Genomic DNA, 23,521 nt, shown 5'->3' with positions numbered 1-23,521 from the left:
TTCTTTTCCCTCTCACTCCTGCCAAAAATTAGAGGAAAGAATATTGTAAAAAAAACAAAAGCTCTGAATGCACATAGATTGTTGTTTTCTTCATAGTAAAAGGAGGCTAAGAGGGGTTACTATATTATAGTGGTATTTTGATAGTAGGATAAGTTAGCTTTGAAGAAAAAGGCTGGCTCTGTGGTTCTCAGCCTTGGCCACACACCAAAATCACTTGCAGAGCTTTAAAATCCAGAGACCCGGGTTTAATTGGCCTGGGGTGCAATTTTAACAGATCCCTGGAGGACTAAAATGTACACCAGTTGGGCCAGCTAAAACTAAATTGCACTTATCAAAAGCCAATTAAAGGAAGGTGAGGAAAAATACAGAAGTAAGCCTACTTCAAGTCCCCATTATCTTCAACACACATTCAGATAACCATTACCCTCAGCCAAATTTTTGACCAGGAATATGAGGATGTTTGGCAGAACTAGAGGAAGCTTGCAATAGGCAAACTCTCGCCACAGACAACTGCCAGAGCCTTCTCTATAAAAGGCTGGCCCTGCTCCTATACTTCCCCTTTGATCTAGTCAGTGGTCACCCTGTCATAAAGTTATTAGAATAGTCTGTGAATTCTTTTTAAATCCTTGCAGAATTATCTTTTGGGACCCTGTTCTCTCAAAACCTAATGTTAAAGTAAGTGTTTCACACTAATGCTCCCCTTCCCTAGTAAAACTCAAAATCTATATCTATACCTAATCTCAACTAGTTCAAATTTCTTCTTTTTAAATGTGAGTATATGGTCAACTTTGGTTCGTCCCTCTTCACCTCGGAAGTTCAAGGTCCTCTCATGACGTAAGTCAAATCTCAGTCCCACAGTTACATACTAAGCAGTGACTTTAAGACAGATCACAGCACAGCAAGGAAGTTAAAACCTCGGCCTTATGAAGCAGCTTTGGTTTCTATGATACCATATGCTAGTATCAATTTTTTTCACCCCGAATATTCTCATGTCTTCCTGTTGCTTTTTCCTCTACCAGGTGTTGTCCCTGGCTTCCTCACTTAGCCCCAGCCCTTATATTCCCTTACCTCTTGGCATTCTGTGCCTTAGCACCTGGTAACTAACTAGAGCTCTCCGGTTCACCCCTGCCATTGCTTCCCAGACTGACAGTGGCCTGTGACTGTGGAGACCTGGTGACTGCATATGGCCCCCCCCCCCCCCCGCGCCCAGGACTGAGTGCATGCCACCTGACTGGATCTGACATTTGTCTGCTGCAGCTCCTGCAGAGTTGGCTTCAGGCATGTCCTGGATTTGGTCTCCCCATGACCTACCCACGGTCTAGAATATGACTTCCTTGCGTTCAATGGTATGTAATGTTCCTCTTCTGAGTGTGGCCTATTCCTGTTTCCTGGTCACCTTGCAAGAAGGAGGGATAGGCGAGTGGAAGTACTTTTACTGTGAAACATCTCTGTCTTTTGGATGGCACCTTTTGGACAATTGATTTCTTCCAGCTAATGAAAAGGTCATTATTATTTTTTTTTTAAATCTCTTTTCCCCATGATATTCATAAAAGAAGAGTTTCCCCAGGCACCTGGCTCAGTCGGTTAAGTGTCTGACTCTTGATTTCGGCTCAGGTCATGATCTCACAGTTCGTGGGCTCTGCACTGACAGTGTGGAGCCTACTTGGGATTCTCTCTCTCTCTCTCTCTCTCTCTCTCTCTCTCTCTCTCTCTCTCCCTCCCTCCCTCCCCTATTTACACCCTCTCTCTCTCTCTCTTAAAATACACAAACTTAAAAAAAAAAAAAAGAAGAATTTCCCCATTTCAAGGTGCATCTTCTACTCTACCTGCCTCAGTCCTCCTGTCCTAAAGTCACTTCAATCATCTACTTAGCTTTTTGTCTTTCACTCTGCAGGGCTCATTTTCTAGTTGAGTATTGGCCAAACAAACCAAATACTATTTGGTTAATTTAGAAATTAAAAGAAACTGGTAAAGGGGAAAAGACTGAAGAGAATAGTGGTGACCACTCACCTGTTTCAGTAAACATCCTTGCTTGATAACGACCCCTCTGAATTCTTCTTTCAGAATCACATCGTCATCACTGGAATTCTCTTCACAGAAGAACCCGCTGTCTGGCTGTTGGGAAACCAAGCAGTAAGTTTGATTTACCAGTCTTAGGCATATGGCTACTTGTACCTTCTCCCCTCCCTTTCCCCTCCAGCCACTGGGGTGGTTTCCTTTTCTCCTTCCTACTGTGGTTCATATCCTGACCTAAACTTTAAAGGTTGTCCTTGGTTAGCTCATTTCCCCTCTTCCTGTTTCTTGTCTCTAGATGCTTGTTTCTTGTTTCTAGATGCTCCACTCAAGAGTGATTTTGTCAATATCCTTTCATCCTCTTGGGTTCTGCAAACTGTATTCTAAGTCTAGCTCAGCACATTTCTTCCTTCAAAGCCTTCCTTCTCTTGGCACCTCATGGCCATATCCTTGAAAGTAGAGTTAGCTAATTTACAAGACACTGCATAACACAATCTCCATTATGACCTTTACCACTCAGCCCCTTCCACCTTGAGAAGACTGAGAACATGATGTGTCCAGCTTCATGTTCTAAGGTCAAGAGCAAACTGGGCCTTGCTCAGCTATAATCAAGTAATGAACCATACAGAGGAAGAAGAGCCACTCTGGTGGGTATTTTTAGAATCTCACATTTAAATGGCTATAAACAACCAGATCAAAGGTCTAGAAAGAAGAAAATACTGACAGTGGAACTTCCCCCAAAGTGAAATGAAACTCTCTTGGGGATATTCACTTCATTTTTGTAAGAAGATAGTTCCCTTAAATAGCTTCCTACCTTTTATGCCCTGACCCCAAATTGAAACAAAACTGCCAAAATCCCCCTAGAAATCCACTGTCACTGGTTTTCTTATTTGGCCCAAGTTTAGGTCCATATTGTGCAATATAGTATTTCCCAATCTGTGGTAAGCATACATGGAGGTAAACAAGATGGTTGGGGGAGGGGACGTGGATGAACACATTTTGTGTTAAGAGTAGCGTATTGTAGGGGTGCCTGGGTGACTCAGTCAGTTAAGCATCCGACTTCGGCTCAGGTCATGATCTCATGGTTGAGCTCCACGTTGGGCTCTGTGCTGATAGCTCAGAGCCTGGAGCCTGCTTCGGATTCTGTGTCTCCCTCTCTTTCTGCCCTCCCCCTGCTTGCACTCTGTCTCTCTCTCTCTCAAAAACAAATAAACATTTAAAAAAATAAAAAATATATATATTTAGAAAAATTCAACCAGCACATTGTGATTTTACAGATCTCCCTCTAAAAAGGAAGTTCCCTGAGGGCCGCAGTTTTTGCCCATTATTTTTTTTTTTTTTCACCACTGTATCTCTTCTGTCTAGGAGAGTGCCTGGAATGTACTAGGACCTAACAGGTTTTTATAAATTAATTATTGCTTAGAATAAGAATAAAGTTTTGGGTGCCTGGGTGTCTCAGTCAGTTGAGCATCCAACTCTTGATTTCAGCTCAGGTCATGATTTCACAGTTCGTGAGACTGAACCCCATGTCGGGCTCTGTGCTGAGCATGGAGCCTGCTTAAGATTCTCTCTGTCTTTCTGTCTCTCTCTGTCTCTCTCTCCCTCTGCCCCTCTCCCCTTCAGTGTTCTCTCTCTTTCTCTCAGATTAAAAAAAAAGAATAAAGTTTTAAAAGTCACTTTAAAGGAAACTATTCAAGTAAACAATATTTTTCTTTAAAGTGGATATAGCAGGCATTGCAGAGGTGAACAAGTCTCTACAGGGCTGGGCCCTTTCTTTTGCACACATGGGTATGAACTAAAACCAACCTAGAATCTGTGCAGGGCAGCCCTCATCACAGGAAGAGTAAAGGGGTAGCATTTCTCACTTACAAAGTAGTAGAAGGCATCAGGGTTGTCCAGGAAAGGGTTTTCAGCAGTTCCATCCACTGCATTCTTGGACAGTTCTCCAGCAGGCTGCAGGTACCCTTCATTGAGCAGCGAGGAGGCAATCATGAGGCCTTCCTGGCGATTCCGAACAGACTTATTGGAAACCAGCCAGTCGATGACACAGTTGCCTGGATGGGACCATCAGAGGGAAGGTTAACACTCCCTACCAAGTTACCAAAGAACAAGCCACTGATAGTCACCCCTGAAGAGCTCTAGAGCACCCAAGTGTCTCACTTGTCTCATCTTCCCTGTTATTCCAAGAAGGAAAAATGAAACCAGCAGGATAAATACTTCTACATGCTCCTTAAGGAGCAATCCATACATCAGAGAAATAGGTTTTACAAACTCACTCATTTACTCCACTAATGAATTGACACTTATTGAGCATCTACTAGGTGCTAAGTGCCTTGATGGATATTAGGGATTCCCCCTCAGGGAATCTAAAAGGGAGAGATGGGATGTACTTAAGGATTGTAACAAGCATTCTGCTATGGATCAATGCAGTTCAGTGGAGCTACTAGGTCAAATCTGCAGGAAGGTGTGGAAGCGGGTGGGTAGGGTGGGGGGCTGGTCTACGCTGTTGGGAAAAGATTCATAAGAGAAGTGGCCTGGGGCTCAGGCTTAAAACATGAGTAAAATGTTTGCCAAGCACATAAAACAGGGCTGAGAGGAACCTGCACAGGCTGATAAAGCAGCAGCATGGGAACAGAGGCCCACAGGCACGAAGCAGCCCCTTTTGGGGGCAGAGGGCAAAGTTGGTGGAAAGAAGGTGAAAGAACACAAGAGAGAGTGAGGAAGACACAGGGTGAGTGGGAAAGCTTAGATGGCATACTAAGAAATCTGGCAATGAAGGGGCACCTGGGTGGCTCAGTCAATTGAGCATCTGACTTTGGCTCAGGTCATGCTCTCACAGTTGGTGAGCTCAAGCCCAGCATCAGGCTCTGTGCTGACAGCTCAGAGCCTGGAATCTGCTTCATATTCGGTGTCTGCCTCTCCCCCGCTTGCACTATGTCCTTCTCTCTCTCTCAAAAAAATAAACATTAAAAAAATTGTTTTAAAGAAGATAAAAGGGAATTGACCCATCATTCGGATTATTAGCAGGCTACAACTTTGAAGCTTTACATGAAAAATGACATATTCTGTATAAATGTAGACAACCAGGGAGCCAACGTAACAGGCAATAGGTTCCCGGTCATCAAAGCAAGAGCAATAGGATATACTACCTTTGAAACATTGGTTAGTGAGCCTGCCATGAATATCATATATGAGACACTTTTGCCCACTTTTATTTTGTAGAAGGATAAACTAATTAATACTGCATTTCTGCTTTTAAACCTCATAGTGACCCTATGAAAGTGCTAGGGGAGTAATTACAGACCTCATTTAGCAATGAGAAAATTGAGACTTGGAGAGTTTAAGTGACCTTAGGCCTGAGTTACACCAGCAATGACCCTTCACTCAAGTGTTCTAACCCTGGAGTCCATATGTACTCAGCCAGGCATGCTGAAGCTTGAAAGACAAGTTCAGTCTTCCTTTTGTCCAACATTCAAGGTCCTCCATCACTTTTCAGCAGTGCCTGAGTCCCAGTCTCTGCCATAGTCTTGTTTCTCCACTGAGACCACCTGACTCCCACAGAAAAACTTGATCTACCTGAATTTCTAGAACTAATACTGACCTTCAGTGGGGAGGACTTACGAAGTTCTAGCCCTGTACTCTGGGACTCAGTAACACATACACAGGAAATAGGTATGGCCTGGACCTTGCCCCCAGACCTATTTCAGAACCTCTTCCTTGTCTCCTTTGCTAGAGGCTCTGTCTTAGTGACATCAATCCTGCTAGAGTTAAGGCCCTGCCTTCCTCTTGTCAGCTTCCCTTACCACTGCCCATGGCTTGGTATCTTGATTCCAAATTTCAGCCCTGACTTTTCTAATGTTAACAGGCTACAACCTTAACTCTCTGAGGCTGATTCCTACGGGACACTACCCTGCTACTGCAGATCACACTTCCTGACTTTGTCCTGAATGGTTTTTGTGAAGTATCTATTGATTGGATATCCCCTAAGATTCTACATCGGTTGTATCTTCTCAGAGATTTTCTCTCTTGATCTTTTCTGTCACCATAAGTAAGGCATGCTCAGCTTCTAACAACCTAATCCCAACTGCGTGTCCCATTTAGCCCCCTAATGAACCATCAGCCCTGCTAGGCTGGTCATTTTCTTCTTCTGGATGCATATTCCATATATCTCTGCCTCGTAACTTTGTCCTCACCATACTTAATGAAATGCCACCCAACTCTTTGAGTAAAATTTAAGCCTCTACTTCTATGAGTCTCAACAGCCCCCTGAGTTCTTTCTCTTTTCTGGACTCAGAATTGTCTGTTCAGACATGTGACTTCTTAATTATAAAAACCACCCTGAGAGTTTACACCATATAGTATTTACTGTATACCAGGCACTGTTCTAAACATATTACAGAGAGCCTGTAAAGTATGTGCACTGTGATTATCGCCATTTTATAGACAAGGAATGTGAAGCACAGAGAGGTTAAGTTATTGGCCTAAGGTTTTATAGCAAGTAAGTGGCCGAGCTAGGATGTTAACTAAGGCAGTCTGGCTCCAAAGAATATGTTTTTAACCTCTATGTCATCCACCTAAATTTGTGACACTTAATGCTGGATCCTGTGCAGCCTCACACATCTCTAGTATTGTCACTTAAATCTTACATTGTATACCTTGATTCCTGTTTATCAACTTATTCAACTCTGTGTCTGTTTCAACATAATGCCATTTATTTTGGGTTAGGGGTGGAGAGACCCTTTGACTGATTAGCTGGAACTTCCAAAACTTTAACTTGAACAGCATAGTTCTTTTCTGTCTTTCCTTCTGCTTCCACCCTGGGGACATTCAATTCTCATGTTCGCCAGCCTGAGTTCTATGACCCCATTCACCCACCATGCTTCATACACCCTCCCACACATAAGGCTGAGCGAGAACTACATATTGCCTTCCCCAGCTGCCCTATTTCAGACCTGCCATGCCTTTTACCTGTGAAGCAGTGATTAAAAATCTTCTTGTCCTTCTCTAGATTCAGCTCTTTTATTCCTTTTTCAGTGTCTTTCATGGACAGATACAAGGCACTGTGCAGACATGAAAACAGATGGATGAGTGGGGAGTCTTTCAGAATGGCAAGTCCTCTCTGGAAGTCACCACCTTGGAAAGGCCTGCCATGATCACAAGTTTCCCCCCTCCTCAGGTGGCCCCTGGGCCTGGTCTCTCCACTGGATCAAAAGTAGTTAAAGGGCTGGGTTCATATTTGTTTAACTCTGTAGCCTATACAGCATTCAGCAAAATGTGCTGGGAAGGTATTTAATGTCTCTTACATGAAGAGACATTAAGCTCTTTGAGCTCTTTGGTGATATAACTCTTAGTGCCTGAAATAGAGTTGCCCCAGTTAGGTGCCAAGAGGAGAGGTTTCTGGGGCCAATTGTTCATACACATTCTAGATCTTTAATTGCCCTCAATCCTCATGTCTTACTTCTTTAAGTGTCCTTCAAGAGACCATCTGTTGTAGATATTTGCCTCCAAGAAAGAAAATTTGTGCTAAGCTTATCTCTTATTCTAAAAATTATGAGAGATGGCAAATTCTCATTTTTGGCCTTGAAGTAATAAACCAAAGATGGCCTTATCAGAGAAATTGCAGACAACAAACAGAAGACCGTTTTTGTGTATCCTGTGGTTCCATGGAGCACAAACATCATCCCCACATAACACTGACAGCTGTGGCTGGAAACATGGTCACTTGACAACCCCTCCCAGCAACTACAGCTGGACTAGGCACTGCCTCTTGGGTCTTTACCAAAAGCTTTATTGGTGAGAGAAGGTGCTCATTCTCACCAAGCTCAAAGCGCAAATTTTATTAAATCCCTGTGATATGCCAAGTCCTGTGGTGGGCTTGCATAAGGGGTTTCTTTAGTCCCCTCCCAGAAACCCTCACCATCTTGTAAACAGAATCCTTGTTGGACATGTTAAGCAACCAACATGGAATTCTTCCTGGCAGGGCTCCCATTTCAGCATATGTCCAACACAAAAGCAAAACTAGCAAGAAGTGAAGAGACTCCTAGGGAAAGAGGCTCTTGTGGTAGGAGATGTGAAACATTCAGGAAGGAAGAAACCCTGTTCCCAACCCCTGTCAGAGGCAGAGTTTACCTGTGAGCCTCTAAAAACCTTTAGGTAACAACTCTCGCCTGCAAGTCCAAACCAGCCAACAGAAAAGACCATTTAAACCAAGTCAGGGCACCAATGACTTCTGCCCAGAATGGTTGTTCACCCTGGCTGGCTCTTGCTGGCTGTGTAAATGCATGAACTTGAACTTGAAACCTTACTTGCCTTTTCCTGCCTATCTAGAGATCCTGAACCTTTATTTCAAGACTAACTTATTATAGCTACTTCAAAAATCCAATTATGCATTCTCTCTCTGTCTCTATCTCTCTATCTCTCTGTCTCTCTTTCTACCAAGTTTGCACAAAATGAGGGAATTTATACTGCATTAGGCTCCTCTCCTCAGCTGCTAGGCCTTGGAGAATCTATGATCACTCCTTCAGACTCATGTAAACATCTCAGTACACCAAGTGCCAGCATCAACTTGGAGGAGTGGATACAGCCTCCAAAGCAAGCCTTGGAGCAGGATCTGTTGTGAGATTTCCATAGCGAGGGGGCACGAGGGTAGAGTGAAGCAAAGAAAATCACCCTAAGTCAACGGTTTCTGGCAGTCGAATGGACCTCCTGGTAGATTTCCTTGCAAACTTCTGACCTCCTTCAATGCATTTAATGGCCTTCTTGATGTCTCGAACCCAAGCATCTCTCTCTTCCAGGAAGGCTGCCTGGAAGAAGTGGTCCTGCTGTTTGGTCGTAGTGATCTTAAACACAAACTAAAAATCAAAACACATCCCATTAAGAGTGATTCCTTTCAAAGGTCTGAGTTCCCTTAGAAGCACAGTAGTTGAGTCAACCCCATTCTGGAAGTGCTTGGCCAACAGAAACCCAAATGCCTAGGGCTGAGTATGGGTGTTGGTAAGAAGAACAGACCCAGGGAGCACCATTCACATTGTAGGCTACACACAGGCTCAAATGTCAGAGCATTACAAGGTGTTCATCATGGCTAGGAATGTTGACTCACCATCCTTTTGCCAAAGTCTTGACAAGGACTAGTCAGTGTGCTTCCTTTCAGGGGGATCATTCCTTTGGGGCTGTTGTCACTTTTCTTCTTATAGAATTCAATTCCATCTTCTAACAATACAACCCACATGGGTTTCCAGGTGTTGAACACACTTCCCTGTAATGAAACAAAAAGAGCTGTGCCACAATGTCTTCTAAAATGGTTCTATAGATGGTGCACAGCTTGGTAAATAACCTAGTTTTGGCCAGTGTGGATTCAGGTGATGCACGTTGGTCACACGACCAGGCTGGTAGGAAAGCAGCCTTCAGGGGAGAAGGGGACTGCCATTCCGCTGAAAACTTAAAAAAATTTTTTTTGAAGATAAAATGATATACCTCCATAGGCAGGCCTTAAGCTTCACATGGCCCATTACCAAGAGAATATGGTATGACTCTCTAACCCCCTTCTTGTGCATTTCAGCCACAGAAAGCCTTATTTTCTGCTCCCAACTCTGCCCACTGTGTTCATTCCACTTAGGGACTGCAGATAGATTCTATCTCAAGTATCAATTCAGACTGAATAGTAACTGATGCCTGAGGCCAGACTCACTGGAAAGGTACCATAATCCAATAGCTGTTTTGACTATGGGCATGGAGGCCATAAATGGTATTGGCTAGCTGCAGCTACTGCCATCCTTTGGTCTAATCAGATTTTATCTGAATATGAACATCAAGAAGAAACTCAGAGAGCAGCCTTGTGTATGAGCATAGATAAGTTGTATGAAAATCACTTGCAAAATCATCTATAATACAGTGAGACTACCCACGTCAGTGTGGCCTTAGGAAAATCCTTATTTAAAATGTTGGGGTTAATGCCAACCACGCTTGTAGCAATAAATCAACCATTCTGACTACATCAAGAAAGTCTCTCTTTCTTGTCCGTATTTTGGGAGGACTTTGGAAAAGGAAGAAGTTCTTTGCCTCTCATCTTTGAACCCATGGTGTCACCTTGTCATAACCACCACAAAATAGAATTATCATCCAGTTCCCAGCAGATCCTGCTGCTTATCTTAAAATACTAACAGCTTCTATATAAAGGTCCAGTTGCCCAAAAGGAAGACTATTTATACAATGAAGATAAATACTTGTGGGACTATCATTTTGCTTGTTCATGTGTTTCCTTTGTTTTAGTTACTGAAAAAAAAATTTTTTTTAATTAGAACACACTATCTCTCTTCTGCACAGGCAGAATAACTGTCCATACTGACACTAGATTATTTCTCTTTTTAAAAAATGGGCAATACCAGACACTATGCCGATACATGAAATAATGTCAATCAAATGCCTATCCGTTTTACATCTATTTAAGAGAAACTCATATTCACATTATAAAAAGCCCCTCCTATAAATCAGTAAAAAAATACAAATGACCTGTTTTTTTTTTAATTGGAAAAGGACTAAAAGAGGCATTTTATTAAAGAGGATATCCAAAAAGCCTCTGAAAAGGTGCTCAAAATCATTTTTTACTAGGGAAATGCAGGTGAAAAGCAAATGAGATACCTCTGCACACCCATGAGTGTATCTAAAATTAAAAAGATTGAGAAGGGCAAGATTTGGAAAGGATGGTAACTGGAACTCCCATACATGACTGGCAGGAGGGCAAAATGGTGCATCTAATAATGGAAAACTATGGAGAATGTCCTAATTCTTAGAAGATAAATGTTAAAGTATTTAGGTGTGAAGTAGCATGATGTCTGCAACTTATTCGCAAGTATCTCAGTATAAAAATATGTGTCTGTATTTATACAGAGATACAGAAGCAGGGAAGAGAGAGCAAAAGCACCCTTGCATTAACAGTTGATAAATCTAGGTAAAGAACATATGGGTAATCCTACTATTTTTCCTATTTCTCTGTGGGTTCAAAATTTTGCAAAAATTGAGAAAACTTAATAAATAAATGAACAACCCATTACACTAATATATATTAAAATTTGGGGGGTACCTGGGTGGCTTAGCCAGTTAAGTGTCCAACTTGGGCTCAGGTCATGATCTCACAGTTCTTGAGTTCGAGCCCCCTGTGTCAGGCTCTGTGCTGACAGCTCAGAGCCTGGAGCCCTCTTCAGATTCTGTCTCCCTGTCTCTCTGCCCCTCCCATGCTCACGCTCTGTATCTCTCAAAAAAAAAAATTTTTTTTAATGTTTTTAATTTGGGATATACTTTTAGAGAAATATGGGAAGTCTATTTAATAAAAAAGTAAAATAACTAAAAGTAATCAAAGATATATTCACAGAGCTAGGAGTAAGAAGCTGGGCTAGATTAAGGAGAAAATGCCTTTCAAGTACAAAACTTTATATCCTACCTCAGGTCTCTCAAAGACTAATAATGGCCAGTCTTTCAGGGCTTTTGGCCTTGGAATTGGGATAAACTGGGAGAGGTCAGCCAGCATTGCATTCCTTCTGTAGAGAATTAAAATAAAGGTACTCCAGAGCCAACTGTTCAAAATGAATTTGGGCTTTCCTAATTCAAATGTAGCCTTAGGGACTCTGTCAACTTCCTCAGAGGAGAATGTGTCATCTGGGATTTGGGCTCGTTATGCACAGTGAGGAGGCCAATATTCTGTGAAACAAAAGAAATCTGAACATTGTAAAAGTGGAAACTTTCTTCCAGGCTTGGCAGCAATTAATTAGGTGAGGGTGATGAAATTGTGTGTGATCTGTCTCCTCTCAGCTATTACTGCAGCTTCTCGCTGGACTACACTGACAGCATCTCTCTTCAGCCACGCCTGCATTTACTCCTTCTGTCCCCAGGCACCTTGGTGCTCATTCAATAGCACACCTGGAAGTGTGATCATAGGAACGTCCAGGCCAGAGAGGCAGTCAGAGTCATCTACCAACGCGCTCATCATACAGGTAAGAATGTTGAGGCCCAGTTAAATGACTGGGCCTACTACACCTGACCAGTTAATGCAGAATTGGGACTAAATCCAAGTCTCCTAATTCTCAATTTTATGCTCTTTCCATTTTCCCTCAGATGCCATCTTCCTTTGGGTTCTTGCATAACTGTAGTTCTAGACTCTAAATCAAAATGCTTAGGCTACTTAGCTAGCCATATATATAAGCTCAAATATATATATATATAAATATATATCATAAATATATAATATAATGTATATTACACAATCATAGTTATATATGAATAATCATAAAACATCTAAACCATATTATATCATGATTTTATAGATGTATAATAGACACGTTTTATGATTTCATACATATATATGGCATACGTCTGTTTTCTCCCATTATAGGCCAAAACCTAAACTTTCATATCACAATGGACTGGTTTCAGATGCTGAGTCAGATTTAAAATTTCCCAGTGAACAACTACTCATTATCATGGGACTGGTATAGTTTAGCGCACAAGAGTCTGACAATGCATGACACCAAAAGAAGAAATCTTAAAAGACAAGACATTTGGCCATATAAAAAATTAAACTTCTGTACATTAAAAAAAAACACCTGCAACAACTGAAAAGCAAACATAAATGCATGGCTATTTATAATATATTATAATATAATTAAAGGTTAATATTTTTAATATAGTTTTAAGCCCTTTATAGTCAATAAGAAATATACAAACCCTCCCAATTTTTTTAAATGGGCAAACAATATAAACAGGCAATTCTCAAAAGAAGAAAAGCCTGGGGTGAATAAACATAAAAACGTACTGCTTCAACAGAATTCAGAGAAACACAAATTAAAATTGAAAAAGATATAATCTTTTTATTAGTCACTTTTTTTAAAGATATATAAAATGTATTGGGGAAGATTTTGGGGAAATAGGCATGTGGAAAAAAAAAAAAGGAGCTCTGTGAGTCAGCAGTTTGATGTAGGCTGCCAAAAAAACTCAAGTCATTGCAGGGTGTATAAATAGAAGCACAAGATCTAAAGTGATGAAAGTAATACTCTAACTTTAAATGGAGCATAAGCAGTAGGTGACAATGGATCTGGAGCTGAATAGCCCAGGCTCAAATCCTGGCTCTGCCACATTCTAGTAATGTAACCTGGAGCAAGTTTTTAAACCTCATTTTCTACATCTGGCTAATGGCGATAATGCTACTATCTACTTCTTAGTGTTATTGTGTTTTTATAAAATACTCCATGTAAATTGCTTAGGGCAAGATCTAGAACACAGTAAACACCCAGTAAATACTACCTATTGCCTGTAATTCTGTGCTTATAGGTGCACCTGGAGAATGACCTTGAGTTCAGGAAACCTTAAAGCTGCAGATGATCGGGGCCTGTTGGCATCTCTCTCTTGGGGAATTGTTGGAGGAAATGCTAGGTTTTAGCCCAAAAGGGGACAGGCAGAGCAGATGAGGACTGTCCTGAAAGGTGTGAAACATTATCGTAGACTGTTTGGAGGCCCAGTAGGTGGAGGTTTCAGAAAAAAATGGTTTGCTGCATATCTTCAGGGAGAAATTTTAATTAGTGAGTTTCCCGTCACAAGCAGTACTACAGCATGCTTGTTAGTGGTTTAGTAAAAGGAATGCAAGCCACAGATGGGAAAGTTCAATGAAATGCTTTTTTAAGTATTCCTTTCAACCCTCAGATTCTACACATCTATTCCAAAACAAAAACAAAAACAAAAAACCCTGGTGTCCCTTCTGTCCCTTATGTCTTCTATTTACAGATGCCCTACCAAACCTTGGGTCTTACCTACAAGCCAAAAATAAATACATCTTAAAAACATTTAACATGACCGTCTAAAAAGGAATACTCCATTGAAAATTTTTTCTAATACTTCAAAAGTTACTATGATACGGAGCCCTGACTTCTCAGTTTCCACATGTCTTTTTCCAGGAAATTTCTTTCTTTTTGAGACATGTTCATTCAACAAATCATGATAAAACAGCTCCTGTGTTTCAGACACTGTCCTGAGTGTTAGGGTATAAAACTGACCAGGAGGCAATCTCTGCTGTCAAACTGTTCCCAGTCTACCCAGGGAAGACAGTGACCTTGAACGACAGCTCCAGTTCAGTATGACCAGTGCGCAAACTGGGGCATACTTTGTTTTGTGTAGCTTCACTGAAGATTGCCACAACTCATCGCTGAGGGTTGGGGCAATCTGAATTTGGTGTTTAGAACCCTTCCTAAACACCTCCCACAGAGTGCAAACATCTCGTTTAACTTCTCCTTTCTCTCAGACTTCTCTTTTCATACGTTGACGTGTGGCTGGAATTCAAAGGAAATTACGTTTTGAGCAAAACTGCGTATCTAACTAAAGCAGAACTGTGAGTGAGTAGGTGTCGTCTATTCTCCCACACTCATGGGACATGTTATTTTAAGTTGCTGTTGTATTAAATTAAGTCCTCATTTCTGGTACATCATAAATTGTATCATCTAGTTTTCCAAACTAATCCATGAAATCACTTGTATAACATCCCAGATAAACCTTCATTTTGTACCTATGTAAATTCTTTGAAGGCAAGGAAACTATTCAGTAGTATATTTTTTATATAAGTAAACCCTTCCACGTTGGACAATTTCTCAATAAAAACATATCGGGTGAGCAAAATAGAAATGGCACCAAGTGCTCAACAAAGTGATTTCTTGAGTCCTAAGGATTTGGGTTCAAATCTCAACCTCACCTCTCCCAGAATGTGTGGCTTTAGCCAAGTTACTTAGACATTAGCCTCCTCATCTGTAAAACGGACATGTTGCAAAGATTAAATGAGATAATATACTTAAAGGGCTTAGCACAGCGGCTAGCTTGTAGTAGGTGCTCAAAAACTGGTAACCACATAGACAGATTTCACAGTTTGTAGACAATACTGTGAAATCGTTCTGGTATAAAGTTATCCTGGGCGCCACCCATCCCAGCAACAGTGCTTTGGAGAAGAACATCACTGCAAAATGAGCACAGGAGGGCTACAAGAAACATAGTTAGGCATGGCTCTTCATGACACTGAGGCCACACTGCTGACTTCAGAACAGCTCTGCCACATAATAGCTGCGTGACCTTGGGCAAGGCCCTCTGCCTCTCTTGTACCTCAGTTTCCTCATCTGAAAGGAAAGGATAATCGCTGTGCCCACTTTGTAGTGTTGTTATAAAGATTACATGCATTAGTACATCTGGTGCTTACATCTGTCTTTGCTGCACAGTGAGCACAAGTGTTAGCTGTTATGATGGAGATGAATCAACAAATGAAAATTGCTGGGAATTATTTCACAGTAGCGTGTCCAGAAGACAAGGTAGCCCTACAAAAGGATGCCTGGGCTGGGACTCCTGACCCTTCTGCTCTCTCTTGCACCCGAGTCTTTCAACTTTCCACCACAGCTTTCTGCAGCCTTTTTCTTTCCTGCCCAAACACCCTTGTCCTTCTCTTTCCCACCGCTCTGATTCCTGCACTTTCGCCCAGCCTCACAGGCCACCCCATCCCGAAGCCATTCTTGGGATCCGCCATGCTGCATGAAGTGTCTGCTAGTTGATTGTCGATCTGTCGACAGCGTGGTTTGCTCCATTAACCTCTAGGAATGAGGTTGATTTGGGACATGACTTAGTGGAGTCTAGGTTATTCGTTGCATGGAAATCTCTTCTCTCTCTTTTTTTAAAGCTATGATTGATTATAAACATATCCAAATCAGTAGTATGTTTTCAAGGACATCCAGTGACATTTAGGTTTATTGGCTGGAATTAACCCCCAATCAGAGAGAAAGGAAGATTGAGGTTACTAAACCCAATCTTGCCCACAGTACAGTTTGTCCAGGCCCCACTGTAGCTCTGGCAAATTCGTCTAACCTCCCTTTTGCTGGCTTGGGTAAGCCTGCCTTCAGACTGTTACATGGGATCAATGAGATGTTGGGTTTTGCCGTTACACAAGCCTGGATTTGAATCCCAGGTATTCCTCTTACCAGCTGTTTGACTGTGGGCAAGTCACTTATTCTCCCTGAGCCTTGGTTTTTTCATCTGTAAAATGGGGATAATGATACTATCTCAGAGGGTGGTTGGGATTGAATGAGCTCATGTTCGTAGGGTGGCTGGCTGCTATATGGTCAGCTCCACGTGCTCTTTTTTTTTTTCCTTAAAGTCAAAAGTGGCAAGACTCTGAGACAAGCAAATCTAGGTCTTATTTAGAATGAAAAGATTGCAAAGTGCCAGAATCATGTATTTTCCTTCCGTCACATAACTATCATTTCTATGATAAAGAACTGAGGCAGGAGTTAAAGGAGGAAACCTGAATTGTAAAATGTGAGCAGCTATCTTCCACAAAAGAACAGCAGAGGTGCGCCTGGGTGTTTCAGTTGGTTAAATGTCCAACTTTTGATCTCAGCTCAGGTTTTGATCTCAGGGTCGTGAGTTCAAGCCCTGCATTGGGCTCCACTCAGGAACATTTCATAGTCATTGCCATTGACTGTTGACCCCAAGATTTCGGACTTGACAAAATTCTTGAACCACCATTTCTAATGTTGTATTTTGCCACCCCGAATTTCTTATCTCCAATAAAGTTATTTCACAAAACAAGATATAGGGAAAAAGATATTCTTTGTTACTACCCACATATCTTAAACTGGAGTAAATGGAGAGACTTCATATGTTATTGCTTGTCGTGCTTTGGTATCAATAACCATAGTCAAGACATCTAACAGCCTTGTCAGAGAAAGATTTCCATTGTCCTTTCTTCACTATTGACTTGGCAACCAACCCAGGCACCAGTACATATCCCCATTAGCATCTAGAAAAGGACCTTTATTTACTGAAGTGTATATCAATACTGATATTAATAATCATGGTCACATACACATAGCACCTACTATGTGCTAAGTTCCTGACATATAGTTTTTAATCCAAATGTGTGAGGTAACTGGAAGAAATTTAACGTCTAAAAACATTTATAGGAAATTCTGGCTTCAGGTGTAGTTCTGCAGCCAACAAAGGGAACATTTCTGAACCAAGCATGTCTTTAAAATGACAAATAAATGAATCTTACCACAAATACTGTTCAAAAGGTCCCAGAGAAAAATGCAAAAATTATGGAAGATATAAATTGTAGACATGAAAATTGTGGAAGATGGAAATTGTGAAAATATCTATATGAATTTTGACTATGCTTTTTTCTAGGGACATTTTCTAGATTGGCTTTTATAGGCAATAATCTGAGAGCATTACTCTCACTGACTAAAAACTATTTATTACTATAAATCTGTAAGCTTGACAACCCTCCTTCATCCCCATTTTCTAGTGGAGCAGCCTCGCTTATTAGAAATTTAGTCTTCTGTATTTTTTGTACTTTGTGGAGTTTAAAATGTGAACATACAAACTTAATAACAGCAATTTTCATTGCAAAATGTTTCCATTCACTTGCTCTTGTCTGAATACTAGCCCCAGCAACCAGGATAGAAATGTCCACATTATTACTGGTTCTCAAAGAGAATGTTGGCACCTATTGCAAAGAATCCACATACACCTCTGTGTGTCAATGTGTGTCTTTTCTGAGGATGTTTCAAAGTAGCTAGAGATGTTCTGCTAGCTAAAGAGCCTATCAGCTGTAGACTCCTTTATTCTCCAGAAGCCACTTATAACTCTCACTGTCACAAATGCATTACAAACCATATTTCAAGTTACACTTACTCTAGGAAAATCTTGGTGTACTGGACAGAGTTCAGCACAATGAGTCAGAAACCCAAGTCAGAGAGTGGGTTTCTGGTGTCAACCTCTGTCTTAGCCATGTGACCTTGGGTAGTCACCCGGCTTCCAGGTCTCAGTCTCCTCTTCTGGAAATGGGGTATTGAAGCCAGGTGACCTGAAGTCCCTTCTAGCTTTAAATCAAAACAGAATCAGGCAGCAATGTGTGCTGCTTAACCCCCTCCGCGGTAGAACATTTTAGGCTAAACTGTTAAACCAATGAAGGACCTAAAACAGAGTCACTATAGGTGCTCATTCGATTAACGAGCTGGACTTCTGAAAGAATGTACTTAATTCAGTTCACTTCTGACACACTGAGCTTGCTTGGGTCATTGTGAGAGCATTTGTTCACGTAGGTGTTGCCCACAGGATACCAGCCCACCCTGTGTGTGAATTCACACAATGACACGACATACACCCAACATTAGGAGAAAAACAGTGCTAACAAAATTCAACTTCTCGATGCCATACCAGAGAGACTAAGTATTTTTTATTAAACTTGTCCCTATTTCCTAATCTTTAAAATCACTTCCTGCTACCTTAGCAGTACATTCAGAATGATGAATGAAGAGATTTGAGCCCAATTTCAGAAAAAAGATAAGGTTTTTTATGCACCAATTCTAAGAAGATGGCCCAAGAAATAAGCAACAATTACTGTGTCATTATATCATTTCTCTTTAATCCTTTTCTTTTGTCCTCTCCTCCAAAAACAAGTAAATAAATAAATAGGAGGAGGAGGAGGAGGATTTAAGTTACAAAGGAATAGTCTCTGAGTAACCTGCATAGGAGAAGAGGGTGAGTCTTCTAGCATAATATACACATGTGGCTCATGAAAAAAAAAAAATGCTCTAAGTCATTATTTAGGTTTTGCTTAGGCCCCCACCTCCCATATCCTGCAAACTGGAAGAAACAAGATCAAACTGCTGATGCCTGAGCTAGATTAGTTCACCTTTAAGAAACAGAACGCCGTGGAACATGTGCTGGCTTCCCTTGCAACGGTCTACAGGCTGTGATGCTCTCCTATGTCAGCCCAATAGGTTCAGCATAAACCGTTCCTAAAGTGACTGGGGATGGAGAGTCCAAAGCTGGACACCGATCATCCCCAATGCTATTTTCAGGGATACCCTTGTACGTGGAACTTCTGCTTACCCTCTTCACAAGGTAGCCCTCCCTGATCCGCTTTGGCTCCATGCCGGATGGACAGACAGCCGAATCCACTCTCAGACAAGTGTCGTTAGAAGCTCAGCCTCTTCTGAGAGCTGAGGCAGTTGTGGGCTGCTTTTCTAGAGCGAGGTCCCTTTCACAATTTCCCATCTGCTGGTGATCTCATGATCACATCCTCTTCCTCTCACTGGGCTGGAAGACCAGAATGAGGAACTGCAGAGAGAAATAACCCATTCTTTGCTAACATCGAAGACTTACTAAAAGTGAAGTTGGGTTGAATATTTACCCCAGGTAAATTTTTGTTACCATAAACAAAACCATTCTTCTAAAGAGAAAAAAAATTGGTGAAAGGAAGAGGTAGATGAACAAGAAAACCTCATTTTGTTTAGTTCTTATAAGAAACCCCTGGGGAAATGATATTATTGTCCTTTTCTTACATATAAGGAAACTCAGGCTCAGAGAAGAAAGTGGTTGTCTCAAGGTCACACAGCAGGTTAAGAGGTGGAACCAGAAAAGTAGGGAGGGATCTCACTAGGTCTGCTGCCTCCCATCTGGTCTGAGAACTGGGTGTCACGCAGAACACTAATCCACAGTAGGCATGTCAAAGGAAGTCCACAAGCAAACGTATGAGAAATCGTCCATGATAGTCCCAGCTTTATGACTCCCCTTCAGATGAATAAATTAAAGACCCTCCCAAAGTACTACAGCAGAGAGTCCTACTGTAATGATATTCAATCCTGTGTTTCCCAAGCTTATTTGGCCACAGAATCCCTTTTTGAACAATTTGTATTACCATTCATGTTATGGGTTGAATTGTGTTGCCCCAAAAGATGTCCTAACCCATAGTGCCTTAGAAAGTGACCTTATTTGGACATAGATGTAATGAGGTGAGATGAAGCAATCTGGAGTAGGTGGACCCTTGATCCAATATGACTAATGTTCTTATAAGAAGAGTGAGACACGCAGAGAGAAGACAGCCATGTGACAGCAGCGGCAGTGATTCATCTACAAGGCAGGGAATGCCAAGGATTGCTGGAAAACACCAGAAGCTGGAAGAGGCAAGCAAGGACTCTCTCCTGGAGTAGTCATAGAGAGCATGGTCCTACCAACACCTTGGTTTTAGACTTCTAGTCTTCCGAACTGTGAGACAATAAATTTCGGTTGCTTTAAGCCCCCTTTTTGGTACTTTGTTAAAGCAGCCCCAGGAAATTAATATAATTCAGAAAAACTGGTATTCCATAGAACAAACTTTAAGAATGTTAATTTGACCATGTGAAAACGGGCAGGCTATTCAATCACTCTATGCCTCAGTGCTCTCATCTATAAAATGGGGATAGTAACATCTATTCAATTGAGTCATTCTGAAGATTAAGTAAGATAATATGTGGGGCACCAGACTGGCTTAGTTAGTAGAGATGCAAGTCCTGATCTCAGGGTTGTGAGTTCGAGCCCTACATTGGGTGTAGAGACTACCTAAAAGTTTTTTTTTTAATTAAAAATAAAAAGATAATATGTGTGTTTTTAAAAGTATCCGAAACATAGTAAGTGTCCATAAACGTTATATTCCTCATTTCCAGGGAGTATCCATTACCTTAGGGCTGATCTTTTTCAATGATAAGTTTAATGGAGGTTATGGAAGTAATCATTTTTTTACTAGCTCCTTTTCTTCATTCCACCAGTCACCATTCTTTGGCTGCAGTCAACAGAAACCAACTCCAGCTAATTTACTGGAAGAATATAGGGTGGCTCACAGACTTGAAGAAAAAAATGAAGACTAGGTCTTTGGAAAAACACAAACCAGGACAGCTATGGGGTTCCACAAAGCAAGAACTAATGAACCACCTCTTTGAGACACGAAACTAAAAGAATTCCAGTGGTTTTCAGGCTCTACAAGTTCCCAGAGATGGGGCCTTTGATTGGTGTAGCTTGGCTTACTGCTTACCTCTCTGCTACCTGAAGGGGGAGCCTGTGAACTGACAGCCCATCAGGACAGTGCCCAATGGGGCAGGGGCTCATCCCCCAAAGTAAAATTGAGGCACTGTTAACAGAAGAAGAATGAAAGGTCCCTAGGCAGGCAAAACCCACCGATATCCACAGAAGGCATCTGAGGAACCAGGAAAATTAGGAACAGGAAGAAGAAGATCTGTACTTGGGGTTTTCTCAAAGCCTCCTGATGCACTCTCCTTCTTCCCTCCAGCTCTATATCTAACCTACAGTCATTGCTCCTCTATTGTTCAATGTTATGCTGATGCAGGTTATGTAGAATTATAGATGGTTTGCCATCAGTTTCTCATTGCACCAAAATCAGTAAGGAAATATTCAAAAATTGGGGGAAGTAGGAGTGGAAGAATCAATGGCACCTGAGTAAAACAGAGACAAATAAAGGCATGGTTTGCCATGTCTGCACTTAAACAAGTATTTTGCTAAGTCTGTATTTGTACAGGCAATGGTCACAGTTCACCGATTTACCAAGTCTGATTCCATGGATAAATTGGTCTCCTTTTGTTTAATTCATCAAGTGACTTCTAACTTATAATGTTTCTCCCTTTGTCTCAATATGACAAGAGGTCTTGAAGAACCCTTACACAGAAATGTCATATTATTTGGATGCCCACGATGTAAAAGCACCCTCTGCATTCTGAATAATTCTTTTCAAGAAATATGTGTTGAATGCTTGCCATGTACCAGGTGCTGGACTAAGTAAAGATGTCTTGCCACCAAGAGCAGCCCAAATTTGTTGGATCTGCTGAATGTACCCTGAATGGACTAGATGCTGCCTTTCCTGCTTCTCCTCCGCCCACCATAGGTCATGATGCCTGCTTAGCAACACCTAGTGGTCAGCAGAGGGAACTGTCTGAATCAATGACGTGTTTAGGTCTTCCTTCTCTTACCAGTTAAAGCAAATGCTCTTCTGCCCTGTCAGGTCCCATTTCCAGACCAAATAATTACAACCTCTTTTCATATCTTTTTCATGTATGTGTGTCTAGATTACTTTTAAAAATCTCATTTTGTCCCCCTGTTAATTCTCATATTTGACCAACACCTTGGAAACATTCTTATAGTACCTTTCATCCCAGGAAAATTTGACTTTGGAGTGAGCAAAAAAGACAGCTGCATATCTCCAATGGTCTCTCAAAACAAAATAATATTAAATCTAAATTTTCCCTACTTCCTTTATTTGGGTTCAAATAATATGAACAGGAACAGAATTTAACCCAACTTTAACTTTGAAATATATAGATCCCTCTTTTTAAGGACAATAAGTAAACAGAAAATTCAGCAGATGTGGAGAGAGTTGATGCTGCAAAGGGAACACATTCATGAAGAAGCTGGACCCAGTCAGGTGCAATCACAAAGCCCCTACTTTTTCTCAGTGCTCCTCACTCTGGCAATCCATTCTTTCTGAGCCCATTGGATGAAATCTTGGTCAGTTTCCACATATTTCCCAAGAACTCTTAGCTTAAAAAAAAATCTAAATCAGTCTAATGATCATATAAGTCTAGTCCAGTATAATATAAAATACTCCAAACACTCTTTTTTTAGTTGACAGTCTTCCCTCACTGCCAGTTTGAAAACTGGAATGAAAGAGGAAGATTAATTATCAGCTTCTCACCCTGTCCTATCTCCTTCTCTAACCCTATTTGCTAAGTTGGACTTTCCGATCTCTCCAGGGTCTAAGGGACAGATGTACATGGTGAAAGATACATCATCAGAGCTGTCCCTCAGTAGAACATCTGGGACAGCTGCCTTAACGCTTCTGCTTGGGGGGAGGGGAGAGTCTATTTGCATCGTGTCTTAATTCCTCATTTTGTTACATCGTTAAAATTTAATTTGAAAAATTCTTTTCATGATAACCTAAGGAACCACGAATGATGCCCTAATATGCAGACTCCTTTCAAGTAGACTTGTCCTAAGTAGCCTTACTCATTCAGTTGCCCCAGGTCCGTAGCCCATTTGGGTCAGCCCTGAACTAGGTCTTGCCTTGCTGGCCAGCCTGGTGCCCCAGCATGGCAGATGCACCATGGCTGGCACTGGACCCAGCTGCCTGAGCTCTAATCCTAGCTCCACTATTTCCTGGCCACGTGATTGGGCAACTTACTTGGCTTCTTTGTAACTCAGTTTCCTTGTTTATAGTACTAGGGTAATAATAGTCCCCACTAAATAAACTTGTTATGAGAAGTAAATGAAGTAAACTATGTACAGCTCTTAGATGAGTGTCTGGTACATACTAAGTGCTTACTAAATACTAGCTATTATTAGTTTTTTTTAAGGTTAAAGTATAAATGACAACCTGAAAAAATATTTGGAATAAGTATAAAATACAAAAAGTTACTATTCATAACATAGGACAAACTCTTATAAATATAATAGAAGAAGGAAATCGAGGGGCGCCTGGGTGACTCAGTTGGTTGAGCATCTGACTTTGGCTCAGGTCATGATCTCATGGTTCGTGAGTTCAGGCCCTGCATCAGGCTCACTGCTGTCAGCTCAGGGTCTGCTTCATGTCCTCTGTCCCCCTCTCTCTCTGCCTCTCTCAACCTCTCTCTCTCTTTCAAAAATAAATAAACATTTAAAAAGAAGA

The 23,521-nt window shown here is 41.3% G+C and overlaps 1 protein-coding gene and 1 long non-coding RNA gene across 2 annotated transcripts in view; one reads left to right on the top strand and one right to left on the bottom strand.

The window, feature by feature from the left end:
* PLEK (pleckstrin) overlaps nucleotides 1-19,093 on the bottom strand; it is a 25,797-nt gene extending 6,704 nt beyond the window's left edge. The window contains exons 1-6 of the mRNA XM_043603540.1: nucleotides 18,925-19,093; nucleotides 9,113-9,268; nucleotides 8,683-8,864; nucleotides 6,982-7,073; nucleotides 3,883-4,067; nucleotides 2,011-2,115 (exon numbers count right to left, since the gene is read on the bottom strand). Coding sequence (XP_043459475.1) covers nucleotides 2,011-2,115; nucleotides 3,883-4,067; nucleotides 6,982-7,073; nucleotides 8,683-8,864; nucleotides 9,113-9,268; nucleotides 18,925-18,966 — 762 coding nt within the window. The 5' untranslated portion in view covers nucleotides 18,967-19,093. The remainder of the gene's footprint in view (nucleotides 1-2,010; nucleotides 2,116-3,882; nucleotides 4,068-6,981; nucleotides 7,074-8,682; nucleotides 8,865-9,112; nucleotides 9,269-18,924) is intronic.
* On the top strand, nucleotides 2,057-23,521 carry LOC122496937. Its single transcript, XR_006300991.1, has 3 exons — nucleotides 2,057-2,133; nucleotides 11,818-11,999; nucleotides 20,619-23,521. It is a non-coding gene; the product is annotated as an uncharacterized LOC122496937 (long non-coding RNA).

The sequence above is a fragment of the Prionailurus bengalensis genome, chromosome A3 (genome assembly GCF_016509475.1).
Source record: "Prionailurus bengalensis isolate Pbe53 chromosome A3, Fcat_Pben_1.1_paternal_pri, whole genome shotgun sequence".
Lineage (NCBI taxonomy): Eukaryota > Metazoa > Chordata > Mammalia > Carnivora > Felidae > Prionailurus > Prionailurus bengalensis.
Note: the sequence above shows the minus strand (reverse complement) of the source record. Positions and strands in the feature narration are given on the sequence as shown.